At 45.1% G+C, this 16,193-nt stretch overlaps 1 protein-coding gene across 1 annotated transcript in view; it reads right to left on the reverse strand.

Moving 5' to 3' along the window:
* Positions 1-1,582: 1,582 nt before the first annotated feature.
* LOC119445746 (short transient receptor potential channel 3) overlaps positions 1,583-16,193 on the reverse strand; it is a 58,854-nt gene continuing 44,243 nt past the window's right edge. The window contains exons 9-12 of the mRNA XM_037710033.2: positions 12,393-12,624; positions 9,786-9,966; positions 8,985-9,053; positions 1,583-1,959 (exon numbers count right to left, since the gene is read on the reverse strand). Of these exons, the coding sequence (XP_037565961.1) occupies positions 9,019-9,053; positions 9,786-9,966; positions 12,393-12,624 (448 nt within the window). The 3' untranslated portion in view covers positions 1,583-1,959; positions 8,985-9,018. The remainder of the gene's footprint in view (positions 1,960-8,984; positions 9,054-9,785; positions 9,967-12,392; positions 12,625-16,193) is intronic.

Here is a 16,193-nt window from a genome sequence, read left to right on the forward strand (position 1 = left end):
GACTATTTGTCGCCACCCCGTTTCAAAGGGCATGCCAATAAATCATCATCATCATCATCATCAGAAGTGTGAGAGAGAAGCCAGGCAAAAGTGATACATGACGCGTTCGGAAAATTTGCATACTTGAACCGTCATCCCAGATTAGTCCTGCCCGAATATTTTCGGCACCGTAAAAGCGTCTGTGTTGGCTCACTGACCCTGGATATGAAAATTCCCGAGAGCTTGCCACAAGAAGCACCAGAACCCTTTCATTCCTTGCGCAGAAGTGGTTTACAATGTAACACTGTCACGAGGTCGAATATGTACATCGGCCAGATGGGCAGCCGTGTAATTATTAACCGGTTAAGAGAGCACAAACCAAACGCCACGCGTCACAGAGACGGACACTTGTGAACGCATTGTCGGGGCTGTGACTGCTTCCCGCTTTTTCAAACTGCAACATAGTCAGTGCAGGTAAAGATAATTGCACGCGTGAAGTTATAGAGGCACAAGCTATAATCTGCGAAGGTTCCAAGTGTGTCAGTACAACCTCAGTTTGGTCGTCAGAAAAAAAAATATGCTTCGATCTTAAACTGTGCAGTAAGATAGGTAGGGCGCGTCGCGTGGCTGTACGATGATGCACCACGCTTTTAAAGAAAGAGAAGCCTTCTGTACGGATGAGACCAATAACCTGTTGGAATCAGCATTCTGAAGAAGCGTGTCATATTTTTATGTTGTACCTAAATAATTAATTTGTGATGAATATTTCACTAACTTTCTAAATACTATATTTAGATCAGATAGGTCAACATGATGTGTTAGAGGGACTTGAAAACCTCAATTTTAATTGTCTCCAGAGTGCTATATTTTCCAAGCCTCTTTTTTTCTGTCTTTTAAACAATACACACACCACGCTTGAGAACCAGCCCAGGCGTGTTGGTCTTTATATTCGTGGGCTTTCTTTAACACGCGGGAAGAAAAAGCCGCGCGAAAGAGAGCGTTGTCTTCGTTGTCATGGTTTCCGTTGTCAATATTGCTGTCGATAACGTCGTGCAGAAGGCAAGTGCGCGCGATTTAAGCAAAACGTACTCTAGATTTCTTGTTTCGATAGAAATCTATGTTCACTATAATTCACTCAATTCATGTGTCTTGTGGCCATGCGTAAGTGTTTTCTTATTGTACAGAATTGTGATACCTATTTTTGTTCATTTTAATGTTTTATTTACTGAATTTTCAATAAAGCTATTTAATACGTCCAACTCATAGTCAAAGTCTGAGTGAAAGTGCTGCTGCGATTCTACAACACACTATGTGGAGCAGTTGGGAATCTTGCCTCAACTTTGGCGGTTTCTCCTCTGTGTGCAACTCATCAAGAAAACACAGTACAATTATATGATACAAGAACCACACTTGCTCCGTATGGAGATGGTTAGGCAATGTATGGAGTATTGCCCAGCTGATGTAGTGGATATTCAAAACCGTATTCCCGTATGTAAAACAGCTTGAGTCAGTTTTGAAAGTGCTCATCCCAGCATGCTACGCACCGAGTCCTTTGCTTACGCTTAGCCTTATTAAACCATAAAGCGGAATAGGATACGCACCACTCTTACCTCTGAAATATGATTTAACTATTTATTAGTGTGCAGAACATGAGTTCGGCCGTCTTTCCACGGCCTAGTTTATTGCCAAAGAAATGTGCAGGACTGGGCCACACAGACGTGATCGTGGGTGGCAGGCTTTGATGTGGTTTGTGCGTGGTTAGAGTTTTTCCGTTCCTTTTGTCCGTGTTTATTAAGGACGTCTGACCCTGGAAGGATGTCTGAGCATGACAGATTGGCGGCGCAGCTCGGCACCGTCCGTGTAGAGCGTCGTCTCGATGCGGCTATTTGTCCGTGACGACGACCGGTTCACGTCGTACAGCTCGCGGTCGGCGATGTCCCGCAGCTGCAGGTATCGCCTGCTCAATGCGACAACCAGGTCCTGCAAAGAAAAAAAAATCGCGGCAGAACTCATCTCACAATCAACGTCGACAGTAATGCGAATAGCAGTCGAGCACTTTAGCGACGACGGCATGGCGAAAAGGAGATGTCTAGTCTTAAATTATGACAATGGTGTAACGACAACAGCGTGACGACGATGACGTGTAGACAATGAGATGACCACGATTGAAGACGATGTTGACTTGACGACGAGGTTATGACGAAAACCGCGTGAAGAAAATGCATTGACGACGATGCACAACCGCGGTGACATGAATATGGCGAATGCATTGTAGCGTCTGTTTGACGACTTCGCAATGACGACGATGGCATGAAAACGGCGGCATAATCAGGATTTAATGGCGACAGCATGATTATGATAGACTGATGAACAGGGAATTACATCGATAGATTGGCGAAAGTTCTGTGACGACGACGGGATGACCACATTGGTATGACGTTACTGAAGTGACGAGGACGGTGAAACGACCGCGTCATGGCGGTGGCTCACGACGGTGGCATAGCGCGATTCGGATGTTCAAGTTAAAATAACGTAACGCCAAGAGGACAATGCGATGATGACGAGTGTATGATCACAATCGCGTAATGATGATATTTTAATGAAACCTGTATGACGAAGTGTGCGTGACGACGACGACGTGACGAAAATCAGATGACAAAGCTGGTGCGACGACGATGGCACGACCCCGACGCATTACGAAGAAGGTCACTAGTGCATGTTTTTGGGCGAGCGAGTCGGTCGTACATCGTTAAGCAAGGCGCTGCGCGATACAAACACGGACGAGATGAGGAGAAGGACTTGTGCTCTTCCCGTCCATGTTTATATTGCGCAGCACCCTGATTAACGTGATGTACGACGAAGGTCTTATGGATGATGGCTACTGTCTGTCGATAACGGCATGACAAAGGTGACAACGGTATGATTACGATAGAATGACGAATATTGATGTCGAGGGAACGACGATGACATGACGACAATGGGATGATATTACTGAAGTGATGACTATAATAAAACTACAGCGTGACGCTATGACGGCATGACGACGACTGTGTGACAACAGTGGAGTGAATACATGATGACGGCATGATGAGACGTGGATGAAAATGTACGAATGACGACGATGCAATGAGCTTGACGGCATGACGATCACGAACACGTGCCTATAGTCGGGTACAACTTTAGAAGGCAGCGGCATTTGCTCCCTCAAAGGCGGATGCATACGAGCCTCCGCCAATGGGCGCGCACTAAAGACTTGCGTCATGAGCCGGACGGACGGCGTCCCCGCCGACGGAGAACATGGCAGCCCGCGCTTCAAGCCGGGGCGAGTTGCGTCAGTGGGACTATTTCTTTAGTCGCGGAGGAAATTGGCTGCTGCGCTTCGGTCATCTAGGCGGGGCCTCTCCTATCTTCTTAAGTTGTGCCCGACTAAAGTAGCCCAAGAAATTAGACGACTTGGACCACGGGGCCGGAGTAGCAGGCATGAAGACGACAGCATGGTGAGAGTCAGATCACGAAGCTGGAATGTGGACGACTAAACGACCACGACGGCATCACAACCAGCAGCACATTCGGCGTAATAGGATGGATAGATAGATAGATAGATAGATAGATAGATAGATAGATAGATAGATAGATAGATAGATAGATAGATAGATAGATAGATAGATAGATAGATAGATAGATAGATAGATAAGGTCAAAATCACTGAAGTAGGCAAAGAATGGTATTTGCATTACAAAGACAAGGCGAGAAAAAATAACCTTAAACGTAGTGTCGTTGTTTATGTTAGGCGTTAAAATTCATTAAGTGTCATCCCGCAAGAGCCAACTTTGCTGACGATGTCTCGTCAGCATGAAGGACATATTGTGGAAGCCGTTCATTTCACAGCAGTGAAGTCAACACTTGTACTTATAAAGCAGTGCTGAAAAGTTGAAACATACACAGGGAAGAAAACAGCACAGACGAAGCGCATCTATCAAATGCTTATTAAAACAAGCCGGGGGTGAACATTGCGGGCAACGACGCCATACGCAAAGAGTAATGCTCAAACCGTGCTTGGTACACGCGGTTTATTTATGAGAACATTTTCTATCTAACTGATTAGTCCAAATTCTTAATGGTGCGCATGCTCCGGATTTCTTCTCTGGCTGCGCAGGAGAGACAATGTCTGTCTATCTATGAGCGCGATGGGCGGTGAACTTACGCAAATGCTGCATTTTTCCGAAAGCATGTGCAATTGTTTTTCTAAACCTGTCCTTGCTGCTTGCCAGAACTGTTGTTTCCTCGAATTACCGGGTACATTTGCACCTAGAGCAGATGAGAGCAAGATTTCCTTCTGTTGCCACTGTAACAAGTTATTGTGCTCCTGGAGCCTTTTGTTGAGGCACCTGCCACAAGAAGTCCTACGTATAAATTCACCGTTGATATGTCACCGTCGATCGCGCTCACAGGCAGGCAACTGTATTTCCTGAGCAGCCAGAGAAGAAATCCGGTTGCGCAGGAAAGGCTCTGCTAGATAAGCCGCACGTGTCAAGAACAGTTTGCGCATTACTCTTTGCGTATGGCGGAGTTGTCCGGAATGTCCACCCCCTGTTTGTTTTAATAAATTGTTGACAGATGCGCTACGGTGGTGCTGTTTTTATCCCTGCGTATGTTTCAACTTTGCAGCGCTGCTTTATAAGCACAAGTATGGTGTTCAAACTGTCCCCAAACGAAGCTTTATCTCTTTCCCTACCATGGGGAAAATAGGTGTTTTTTGTATGTTACAGCAGATGTTTCTGTCTGAAGAAACCATTGCACTTAATATTTAATGTAATACATACAAAAGAAAGCACCATGGATGCACTTTTCACGCATAGAAGTTTTATTAACGAGCTGCATGTCATTAAAAAGATATAAATTAGTAAAATCAAGATTGTGCGATAAAATTGAACAAAGTTTGTAAAGAAACGCTTGTATCTACTAAGAAAAACGTTTTACGAAAGTTATGAGATGAACGAAATGTATTGCCGTCCATTAGGCACTATTTCTGAAAAAAATTGAAATTTTACTTTGAACAGGTATTTCGCTACAAAAATTTCACTGCAAGCACTACAGTTGGGCGTGCCGGGCTGCGGTCGCTGGTGTTCAGGCTAGTTTGCGTCGTCGTCGCTTTCAGACTCAAAGTCCGACGAAAAGTCGGCGTCCTCTGACTCGCTGCTATTCGATGTATCGATAAGACAAGCCGCAGAGACAGCGGAATCGCAATATCTGCGATCTCCCGAAGCGCACGCGCCGTTTCCGGAGCCGGACATTTTTGCGTTCTGCTTTCACGACCGCGAAGCATCTGAGCTTGTTCCCCGCTGGGCGGGCAAAAGCGAACTGCTTAGAAAAAAATATAGTTTCTCCTCTTTCACGTACGACGGCGCGCAGCGTGTCCGTGAGCTTCGCGGATGCTCTCAAAAGCGGCGTTTAAACCATCCATAGCGGGCGGACATTTTTTCGTTCTCCTTTGACTATCGCGAAACTTCGGCGCACGTTTAAAAATCACCCCCTCGTGGGAAAAATGAGAACTGCTTAGAAAACTAAAATATAGTTCTCCTCATTCACGTATGATAGCGCAGTATGTCCGTGAGCGGCGCGAAATGACTTGAAAGCGGCGTTTCAAATCATCGATAAAGGGCTATAGCAATGCCCAATGGGCGCAGTGCGGAAAGAGTTATTCAAAGTAAACACGCTTCATGCCGGCCACAAGTTATGTCCAGGGTTCTTGCGTGAGAACTGCCTCTATTTCGTGGTCGTTGAATCTGCATGCTGCCTCTAAGCTTGATCAGAAATATGAGTAAAATAATCTACTAGCACTTCAGCTCCTTTCTCCTTAGGTTTTCTACAGGTGTTGCCGCGCCTTTGCGATCTTATAATGAACCGCAGGCATTTTTTATTACTTTTGGTGCGACATTATCACTTATTCTGCCACTGTCCTCAATTGGAAGCAGAAAAAATAATCTATGATCAACGCATTCAGGAGACTAGATAATCGTCCTCAGAGTGAACAAACTATACTAGAATATCATGCCCACCGATCATCGGCTCAGAAGGCAGTGAAAGCACTTTTGCGCTTTCTGAGAACGTCTGGTTTGTACGCGCGCCTTTCACTCTGCATTACGGTCCGCGCACCTCTCCGTATACTCCCCACTCTCTCTCCCTCTCTCTTCCCCGAGCGTAGGGTAGCCAACCGGACTCTTGACTGGTTAACATCCCTGCCTTCCTTATATCCCTCTCTCTCTCTTGGCGCGCCAGCAGACTTAGACGAGTGCATCAGCACTCAGTGAAAGTGAATTCAGGAGTAAACCGGCCGATACGGCGCAGTTTCATCGCGGGCGCTTGCAATGTTGAAGTTTATCAGTCTTATTTCGCTATTGAAACTGCTCGACAGCACGTTACAAGGCATACACACCGCTCGTCTTGATGCCCAATAGTGTGTGAATCGTCGCTTAGGTCGGAAGTCAGATGACAAGACCAACGACAAAGCACGTCCAATTTGCGCTAACTTAAGCACATCTTCGGACTGTTAGGGTTGTACAAAAATTCCCAAAGTGCTGCCTAGCGACTTTCCTGCATAAATTAAAAAAAAAAGTTGCGCTGTATTTTTTTTCTGCTGAATTGTGCTCAACGTTTACATTCATCCCAAGCTTCCAGACAAAAAAAGTGAGCAAGTTCATCCAAGGTGTAGAGAATCCTTGACTGCACTCTTTACTTCCTTTTGTCAAGATTGAGGTTAAGACGGCGCACCATGCTATTATTTTGTCCGCTTGTCTAACGGGTCTCGAACCCTAACCATATATTGTTACGCGCGAAGGAGACCAATTGTCACCCTTACGGATGAAGGGGCCGTTTATTGTATGTCGCGAAGGGTGAGCGCAAGAGCGGCCATCTGGTTGATGAACCCAGAGTCGTCCTCTTCCTCTTTTCCAACCCGGGACCGCAAGCACGTTCACCGGTCATCATTCTCCTCACTAACGCGTCCGTGCAACATTCCTGTCGTCCCAGACGAAGCCCGCCGGGCGAGTCAATCCAGTCGTCTTGACGTGAACTATTTCAAGCGGGCGACATGTACACTTGGATCCTGGCAGCTCTTCTACCACTCGCTGTGAGGCGAGCTATGGTATAAGTGACCTCCGTGAGTCTGTTAAGAATAACAAATGGTCCATCGTAGGTGGCCAAAAGCTTTTGGCATAACCCGCGTTTCCGTACAGGAGTCCACAGCCATACTAAATCACCAGGGCGATAGGTTACCGGACGGTGGCGAATGTCGTAGCGTGCTTTTGATCTGTTCTGCGATACCAAAGTGCGTAAACGAGCAATACGACGCGCCTCTTCGGCAAGGCAGAGGGTGTCGGCAACAGTGGGATTTTCGTGAATACAGTAAGGGAAAATAGTGTCGATTGTGTACAGGGGTGGCCGTGCGTACATCAGGAAGAAAGGGCTATAGCCGGTAGTCTCGTGCCTGGCGGTGTTGAACGCGTACGTGATAAAAGGCAGTACGTCATCCCAGTTCTTGTGGTCGGATGAAACATACATAGGTAGCATGTTTATAATTGTTCGGTTGGTGCGCTCCGTAAGGTCATTTGTTTGTGGATGGTATGGTGTCGAGTGACGCAAGTGGGTTTCACACAAACGAAGGAGCTCCTCCGTGACATCTGCTGAGAATTGTCGTCCACGGTCGCTGATGATCACGCGAGGCAGACCATGTCGCAGGATGACATATTGCAGCAGGATCGTTGCAACGTCAGTGGTAGATGCTGAGGGCACGGCCGCCGTCTCACAGTAGCGTGTGGGGTAGTCGACGCAAAGAATTATCCACCGATTTCTCTTGGCTGATTTTGGAAAAGGGCTCATGAAGTCAATGCCCACTTGTTGGAAAGGCGTGCTTGGAGGCGGGATCGGCTGCACGAGACCGGCTGGACCAGTAGATGGACGTTTGTGGTGCTGACACTGCATGCAGCTGGCCACATACGTCTCAACAGGCTGTCGTATTCCAGGCCTATATATATATATATATATATATATATATGGGTGACTTGCCTTAAGCGACGGCCAACAACAATACCGTGGTTTGCTCCCGCTGCGTGGCATTTGACTATGTTGTAATGTTGTCATGGTGTTTGCCGTCGCTTAAGGCAAGTCAGCCATCTATTTTTGTATTACGCGTAATAACTTAATCATTATATTGAGACCAATAGTGACATTGAGACAACTGTAGATCATCCTACAAGATTCGCGGTCCAGGTTTCTGTTACTCAATGCGGGCTAGATAGAAGTTTTTTTTTTTTTTCAAAACCTGAAAGAAGCCTGCAAAAGCCCACAAGACGTGCTGCGCGACTAATCATGAGGCGCTTTTATACTAAAATACCGTCATAACCTGTGGTCCTTCGCACATACCTAATGTTTCTTGTCTCATTATGCGCATATTTGCGGACACTATCCCGACACATTAAAAGAAAAGGTAACGACGTAATCCAAGCTCTCTTCAGCTGTTATTTGTAATGACCCTGCTGTAACCATTGTCACGTCATACCATAGTATAAGAGAAACACTTCATGGAACACAGCAGAAAGGCCCAGATCAAAACATTTACGATAACACGTATAATATATAACGACGCAGTTTGAGTAAAAACCGTACATTACTTGATCAAACCATATCTAATAGTCCAACCAATTTTGGTTCTAGTTTTCCTTGTCTAGCGCCAAAAACGCATATAAGCAGTGCTACGCCTCACGCCATCTCACCCCTGAAGAAGGAGCCGGCCGGGCTCCGAAACGTCGGGTATTTCAAGATAAATTTTGGTTGGAGATTTCCATTCTCTTTAATTCGTACTTGTGGTTTATGTTGCTTCGAAGAACGTTAGGTTTATTCTTGTTCGTGACAAACTCGGCAAGTCGCACACACTGAGCTTGAGATGTCATCTACATTACATAATTAAGGCAGGCATTACCATCACGTTAATAAGTCTTCCAACTTACCTGGTAGGAAAGACGCCGGCCCGTGCCACAGGGATCATCGAACTCCCAGTCGTGAAAGCAAGACGACCTCTACAAGAAGAAATATGAACGTAAGGCATCGCACAGTAGACAACACGTTGCGACGAAGTAAGCCCAGTCAGCATCTCTTATCCATCCTAAGTGAACACATTTCGTCTGATACTATATCTCCCCGAGTTTCCGTATTGCACTCAAGAGCTTATCGGGGCACATCATTATCAGGCGCAGCATCGATTAAGTGAGCCGTACGGCCCATTTACAGTGCTAAGTTTCTGAACCAATGATATATCTATCGTGCTGTGCAAGAGGAAGGATGTCAAAATAGCTAAACGCGGTCGCATAAAGGCACAAGAAAGAAGCTTTAGGTTTTATCTCGCTTTATATCGCTGGCGCTATCGCTCTCGCTCAGAATGTGATTACAGAAATGAAAGCACTCAGTCTTAAAGTCAACGAATTAGCTCGACAGAAAAACACGTGTGATGTAGTTCTCATGAAGTCTTAATAAAGTTTACTTTTTTATTATTTTGCTAAAGAATAGACAGGAGACATACTCTCTTCGTGCACGTTCACCTCCCTTTCCTAAGTTTCACGTGTGTCGAGTGGGGTCGGGATAAACAAGCCACTAACTTAATTCATCTAATGCTTATTGCTCATCTACTATCTCTATCCTCGAAAGGTTTTAAGTATTACAAATTAAAAAAATCAACTGGATTGTATACAATACAAGCCCGATCGCAAAGCAAGCAGAGCCCTTGAGGTATTGAATTGGCCAGAATGACGTACCCGGCTGGATGATGGAATGCCCTTGCGCATTACTTTTTTGGCAAAGTGGCAACTTGTAGCACAGGCGGAGGCACCTTGCGGTGGGAAACAAGTTGAGAGGAGGTGGTGCACCAGCATTGATATCCAAGTACGAGATCCACTGGGACGACCGGGCGAAGATCCACTCCGTATAGGCATTGCCCTGCGTAACAGATTGTTACCAGTGGGCGCTTTGGGTTAGTGTGATAATCTCGTGGGATATTTAAATACACAGCATACATGGTAAGGTGAAAGAAAATGAATTGTGTAGACGTCATCGACGATGCTAGTCAGTCAAAAGAAGCGAATAGCCGTGAGCTCGAAGAAAGATTTTCGCTTTATTATAGAAATGGAGCGCTAGAATGTGAGTGTTTGCTGCTGTTAGGACAGCTAGGTAGAGTTAGCTGTTTCATTGCGTAATTCAGTAATGAAAGAAGCTGGCAACCTGCTCATCTATAGCGGAGCCGGAGCCCTCTTCTGCTTCCGCCAAAGGAATACAGTGCGAGCTGCTGACTGTACTCACATGAAGCTGAAGTTTGCTCGACCCTTGACAGTTATGTAATTGTCCTAGAGATAAGCGCTAAAAAAAGGTGGTTCTCGTCTCACTCGGTGCGAGAATAGCCGTGCGTAACTATCTACTACACTGTAGTATAATAATGGGATGACACATCGTGAATTTAACCGTCAGCTGAGGGGATATCCTCTGCGTTTGGCGCCTCTTAGGCGCCAAAATCAGAAGTAGCGGCGTTTATGGGAATATCCAAAATCAAATTTGAACTGCGCGCCACCGTTCCGTTGAGGAGGCAGAGCCTTGTGCGCACGACACCGCTCCGCCGTCACCTTCACAGTGCAAGACATTGATGAAGGGCCGGGAACACCGCGAAGGGGATCAAAGGTGATATTTGATTGCCAATAACCCCGCTTCTACTGAACGCATTGAAACAGTCTTTGCGGCAAACTATTTCCGAAAAAATCTGTTTTAACGTCAAGTGCATTTTATTATGATCGTCAAGGAATTCGACAGGTCAATGGGGGAAACCAAACCCCCACACGTTTCCGGGTCGGGGCAATTATCTACATCCCCAAGAGGTGGTTGTGATCTTCCTGGAAACTGTACCTCTCAAATGTGGGAAACCCAACCCGCGCACGTTCCCGTGTCCGGGCAATTGTCTACATCCCCAAGAGGCGGTTGTGATCTTCCTGGAAACTACCCCTCAAATGTGGGAAACAAGCCCGAGCGTTTTTCCCGTGATGAGATAATCCCCTTCATACCCGAGAAAGCGTCACACCTCTACGACTTGAGCAGACGAAAAAGGCGAGCTGCCAAGAAAGAGGACCCGAGGGAGAGGAGGTCGTTCACTTAACCAGACGACCGAGGACTGACACTTCCACAAGTTCCCCGAAGGAGACATCGGCTACCACAAGACCACGAGGGGTTATTTAAGGCCGCCCTGGCCCCCGTGTTAATCAGAACCGCTCGAGACTCGGATAGAGTCAAAACCATGTACCAATGAAGTGAATACAATCTTTTCTATTTTTCATCATCACAATGCTCGCCTTCATCGCCGTCTCCTGATTCCTGCGGTGACGACTCACCTCACCCAGTCGAGATTATATCAATTTCTTGACTTGGATAAATATTGGTTCGGGACTCCTTTATGCACAACATGAGAGGAAACAAGAAAGGGAGGAATTTCTGCATAATAAAGGTCATCATGTACAATTTTGGACTGAACAGCAAAAAAAAGTAGATGTTGTTACCAGTAACGTGAGAGTACAATCGGTATCTCTTTTAGATGAACAAGGTTGCAAATATGGTTCCATAGCACAATAAATAAAGGAGGAATTTTATTTGTAGAAATGCAGAGGAGGTTGGCCTGAGCCCATTAGCTCTAGCCTGCTACTCCGCACTGATGAATCGGAAAAGTGGAACAAAGGAGTAACGGAAGAGCATGACAATACAAGTATAGAGGTGCAATGAATGCTGGTCAACATAACAGCATATTTTAAATACAGTCTTCAGTACAGTCCTGTGACATGCGTGAACAGCACTATGGCCAGTAAAATGTTTCCGCTTGGTAAGCGAATAAGAATAAGTGAACAGGACGAAGTCCGCGTGTACTGCGTTCACAGGTTCATTTCCGCGGTGCAAGGGAGAAAAATTGCAAAGGATTTTCGAATTTATTTGTTTTTGTGATTGAAGAGACTATCAATAAAGTTGTTATCAACCAAAAGAGCTGTACATACCCAGTGACCCAAGATGGCGTTAAATAGCTTCATTTATGAGCGGTACGGACCCAATGTCACATGCCCAGGGACCCAGGTGGAACCAACGTGAGTTTCGAACCAGATCTTAGCACAGCAGCCCAATGTTCTGTCCATTATACCTTACACGACCCAGTGAGCAGTGTTGGTGGTAATACTGTTAGAGATGCTGATAGACACATAGTTAACGGGAAGTGCGCGAATTATCCTTAGAATGCTAATGTCATTTATAGTAAACAATGCGCGATAAAGGATTTTGCAGAACACATTGTCAGTACTACATAACTTTGTGTGCGACAGTCATACCAAACGGTGAACACGCACCTGAACCCTCTGGAAGCTGTCGGTCATCATGGCGATGAGGACGTTGAGTAGCACGATGACCGACACGATGTGGTACAAGCCCCAGAGCGCGTATCCGACGAACTCGGTGAAGTTGTGCGTCACGATGCTGCCGCCCGGTCGTGTCGCGTCTCCGGAGACAACAATGTCAGCGATCTCCGGTGTACCCAGCTCATATAGAGCCCAGAAGAGGTACTTCAGTGCACGACCGAGGCTGCGTGTGAAACATGCCACGTCATTAAGCCGCGCCGCTTATCAGTGATTGTGTCACTCAACTGCCCATATCACTTATTTACCCTGAAGTTATTTAGCAACCAGGGGCAATATTTTTCTAACAATTGATTTATATGTCTGTTCTTTCGATCTTCTCCATTGGCGTAGAATGACGCGGACACCGACCAACCTTATCGCCTGGAAGAGACGCATTACAAGAAAAGAAAAACAAAATTAAATTTAAGCTGATACATTAAGCTTACTTGATGCTCTAGCCTACACTTGAGATAGTTTTTCGGTCCTTCCGAGTTCTTCGAGCTGGTACACAGAAACGCACCTGCAGGAAGACCTCACAATTTGTTTTTGAGATTGAGGATGTTTGCTGCACATACTTGTACCCAGGTGTTAGTTGAACGAAAAGGGTTTGTATTAACGCTATATTCATGTCATAACAACGTCTTAGGTTATGAATACTTCATGAGTAAGCTGCATATTTTCTGGTGTTTAAAGGAATTCTGGAAGAAATATTATTCGAAACAGCAGCTCCTGAGCTAAAAAGTGGGCCGACTGGGTTCGTTCTGTTGTCACGCCGATTTTCGCACACGGTAACACGTGACACAATAAAATTAAGCAGACAACTCCAGCTGGCATCGACGTAATGTGAAGCATTCTTGCTTTGGTAGGAACGTTTTTAGGAATTATGTAAGTGTTCTCCAACAAGCTGTTACTGCTCTTGCGATATGTGTAACCTTTTCGTTCGCACACACACACACACACACACACACACACACACACACACACACACACACACACATATATATATATATATATATATATATATATATATATATATATATATATATATGACAGCATCCTTTAGTGTTTCCTTCACTAAGTACCCACGTCCAATCCCACTTCAGTGGGTTTCTTTAGTGTTAATCTTTTTCGCTTCGTCATTGTCATAGACTACATGACGTGCATGTCATGACATTTATGTCATGACCTATCACTTATGTTCGTCATACACTCCTGGCAAACTATGCCAAATTTGGCACCTACCGAGTTAACAAAACGACCACGACAGCACAAAGACGTAAGCGGATGTTTCATGAGCTACATGACATTCACGTCATGACATATCATTTATGTGCGTCATATACACTTGTCATAGTATGCCGATTTTGGTACATACTAAGTTAACGAAACGACCATGAGAGCACAAAGACGTACGCGGCTAGGTAGATAGATACTGTCAAAGTAGCAAATGTTCGCTAAGAAATGCTTCGCATTTAAAAAAACCGCGTGATCGCGCCACTATTTTACCGCCCCTAGACAACCGACTAGTAAAGGACATTGTTTGCATGCCTTTTTCGAGACTCGCTGCTGTACTGATATACGAATTTCGTTTCTTGATCGATCGTCAGGGAGCGCTGAAATAGTGGCGGTATTACGCGGTTGTTTTTTTTTTTTGTCTTTTGCGGGCTTTCTTAAAAGGCAAATAGAAGAAGCTCCATCAATGGTACTTAGTTGCAAACACTTCAGTCGGCCATTTTTAAATGTGATATACAACTTTCGTATTGGCACCTTCTTCGTGAAGCCAATATTTAAAAAGTTAGGCAATTAGATTATACTAATTAATTGACTTTGCAAAAAAAAATACCGCAGACTAGGACACGCGATCCTCAACAACACAGAGTTTGTTTGAGCCCCCTAGCACACTCCGTCGTTTTTAAAACATTGGCTACTTTTAGCTTGAACACCCTGTATATTATATACAGCGAGGAATCCCAGCCATCATAAAGCAAACAAATGCGATATAATGCAAGGGGACTCCGATAAAGGGAGAAGCCTGCAGAGTGATTGTTCGGGCAAAAAAAAGTTAAGTCAGTTCCACGCAGTGAAATCTGTGAAAATAGCGAAGCTGGTGGTCGTTCTCTCAACTGTGACCTCGTGTTTTGCGCGATTTTCATTAAAGTCTTTTGTCTCGTTGTCTTCGTTTTGCTAGACTGGAGCTTCGTTGTCATTGGGTTTTGGGCTATCGTTTTGCTAGACTTGAAGGATGTCTCTGCTCGGCCTCTTGTTCCCGAAGATCGGGGTTAGCTTGCCTCTGCTGGCGCATGGCTTGCGCTTCTCGCTCTCAAAGCTCGGGATTTGCGCGACGTCGGCACTTAGTCTGAATTCAATGCATGTGTGTGCAATTGTGTGAAAGAATGCAGTTATGCTTAGGATCGTTATTCGTGGCGTTCGCAGATTGCTTCAAGCTTTTGTTACGAGCGCAATTGGACAGAACTTGCGAATTGAGAAGAATGTTTGTAAGTTGTGGCTGCGACGTATTCTGAATAAACACTCCTGCCTCAATAGCACATCCATGGCACTGAAGGTTCCTTTTCTTTAGCTGCGGTGAGCGCATGTGACGCTTCAGGCGAATGGGCGATGTGAAGTACGTAGGATAAAATTTGTGCGAAGGCGAGACACAAGACATAACCAACACTTTTTTTCAGGTAATGCACCAGGCACAATTTTCAGCTGGCTGGATAAGTGCTTTTCAAGCTTTCTATACACAAAATAGTTGATGTTCTCATATGTGATATTCCTGTAGAGTTTTTGTGTGGCGTCCACGTTCTGTAAACTTGACAAAACTCACAAAAAATTGAAAATTCTTACTCGTTTCTGCAAGTGTGCAGTTTTATGATTCTGAACAGTGGCGTATGAAAGGGTTAAGGGGGGAGGAGGAAATATGATTTGTTTTTCACTGTGCTTGGGCTTGCTTCCGTAGCGATCTACTTGTATGTGGTGGAAATAAAAGCTCCCGGGCAGAAGCAACCAAGAGTGTCGTAACCTCCCAGTGCACTGTCAGTGCGAGCTAAGGTAAAGCTGCCAGGTTGCTGCTGTGCGATATCTGAAACTGCTGTGTTTTGATTGGAATGGCAAATAAGCAAACTACAGTTTCTGTGATGATGGTATCAATTCCATCTGGGCAAGACGTTGCTTTTAAATTGAGTTATAGATATGTATACAGCATAGCCGCATACCTGTTGCTTGCGTCATGCATTATCGTATCGGTAGCTGTGCGTGCTTGGCTGACAACTGTAGTGAGCAGCCTTCATTTCTTGTTTGCTATGCAGCCCGAAACTACTACTTATTATTAAGGTTAGGCTTCAAAAGACAAGCGTTGTTTTCCTCTTTAATGCTGCAGTTTTACTGTTTTGTTTAGTTTTTCATAATATCGCCTGTTTATTCCTTCTGTGAAATTTATTCTCAACATATGGCAGCTGTATATGGCCATGTCTTGCATTGTGCACTGCACCCATTTTTTTTGTGCTTGCGTTAATCGAACGCTGCGAAAAAAAACTGTATGCATCTGCTTACTGAGAATGTTACTTGAAAATAAAGTTTCGTCTTTTCCAGCACTTGTCATGTTTATTTGAAATGTCTGCATAAACAGGCAGTGGCATCGAGTGCTTGCTGCTCTGGCGATACAGCTTACACGAAGCTACTCGATGCATGGAAGCAACGCATTAAGAAATCAAAATATAGCCTACGGGACGAGCACTCGAACGGAAGTGATCT

This window comes from Dermacentor silvarum, chromosome 3 (genome assembly GCF_013339745.2).
Source record: "Dermacentor silvarum isolate Dsil-2018 chromosome 3, BIME_Dsil_1.4, whole genome shotgun sequence".
Classification (NCBI taxonomy): domain Eukaryota; kingdom Metazoa; phylum Arthropoda; class Arachnida; order Ixodida; family Ixodidae; genus Dermacentor; species Dermacentor silvarum.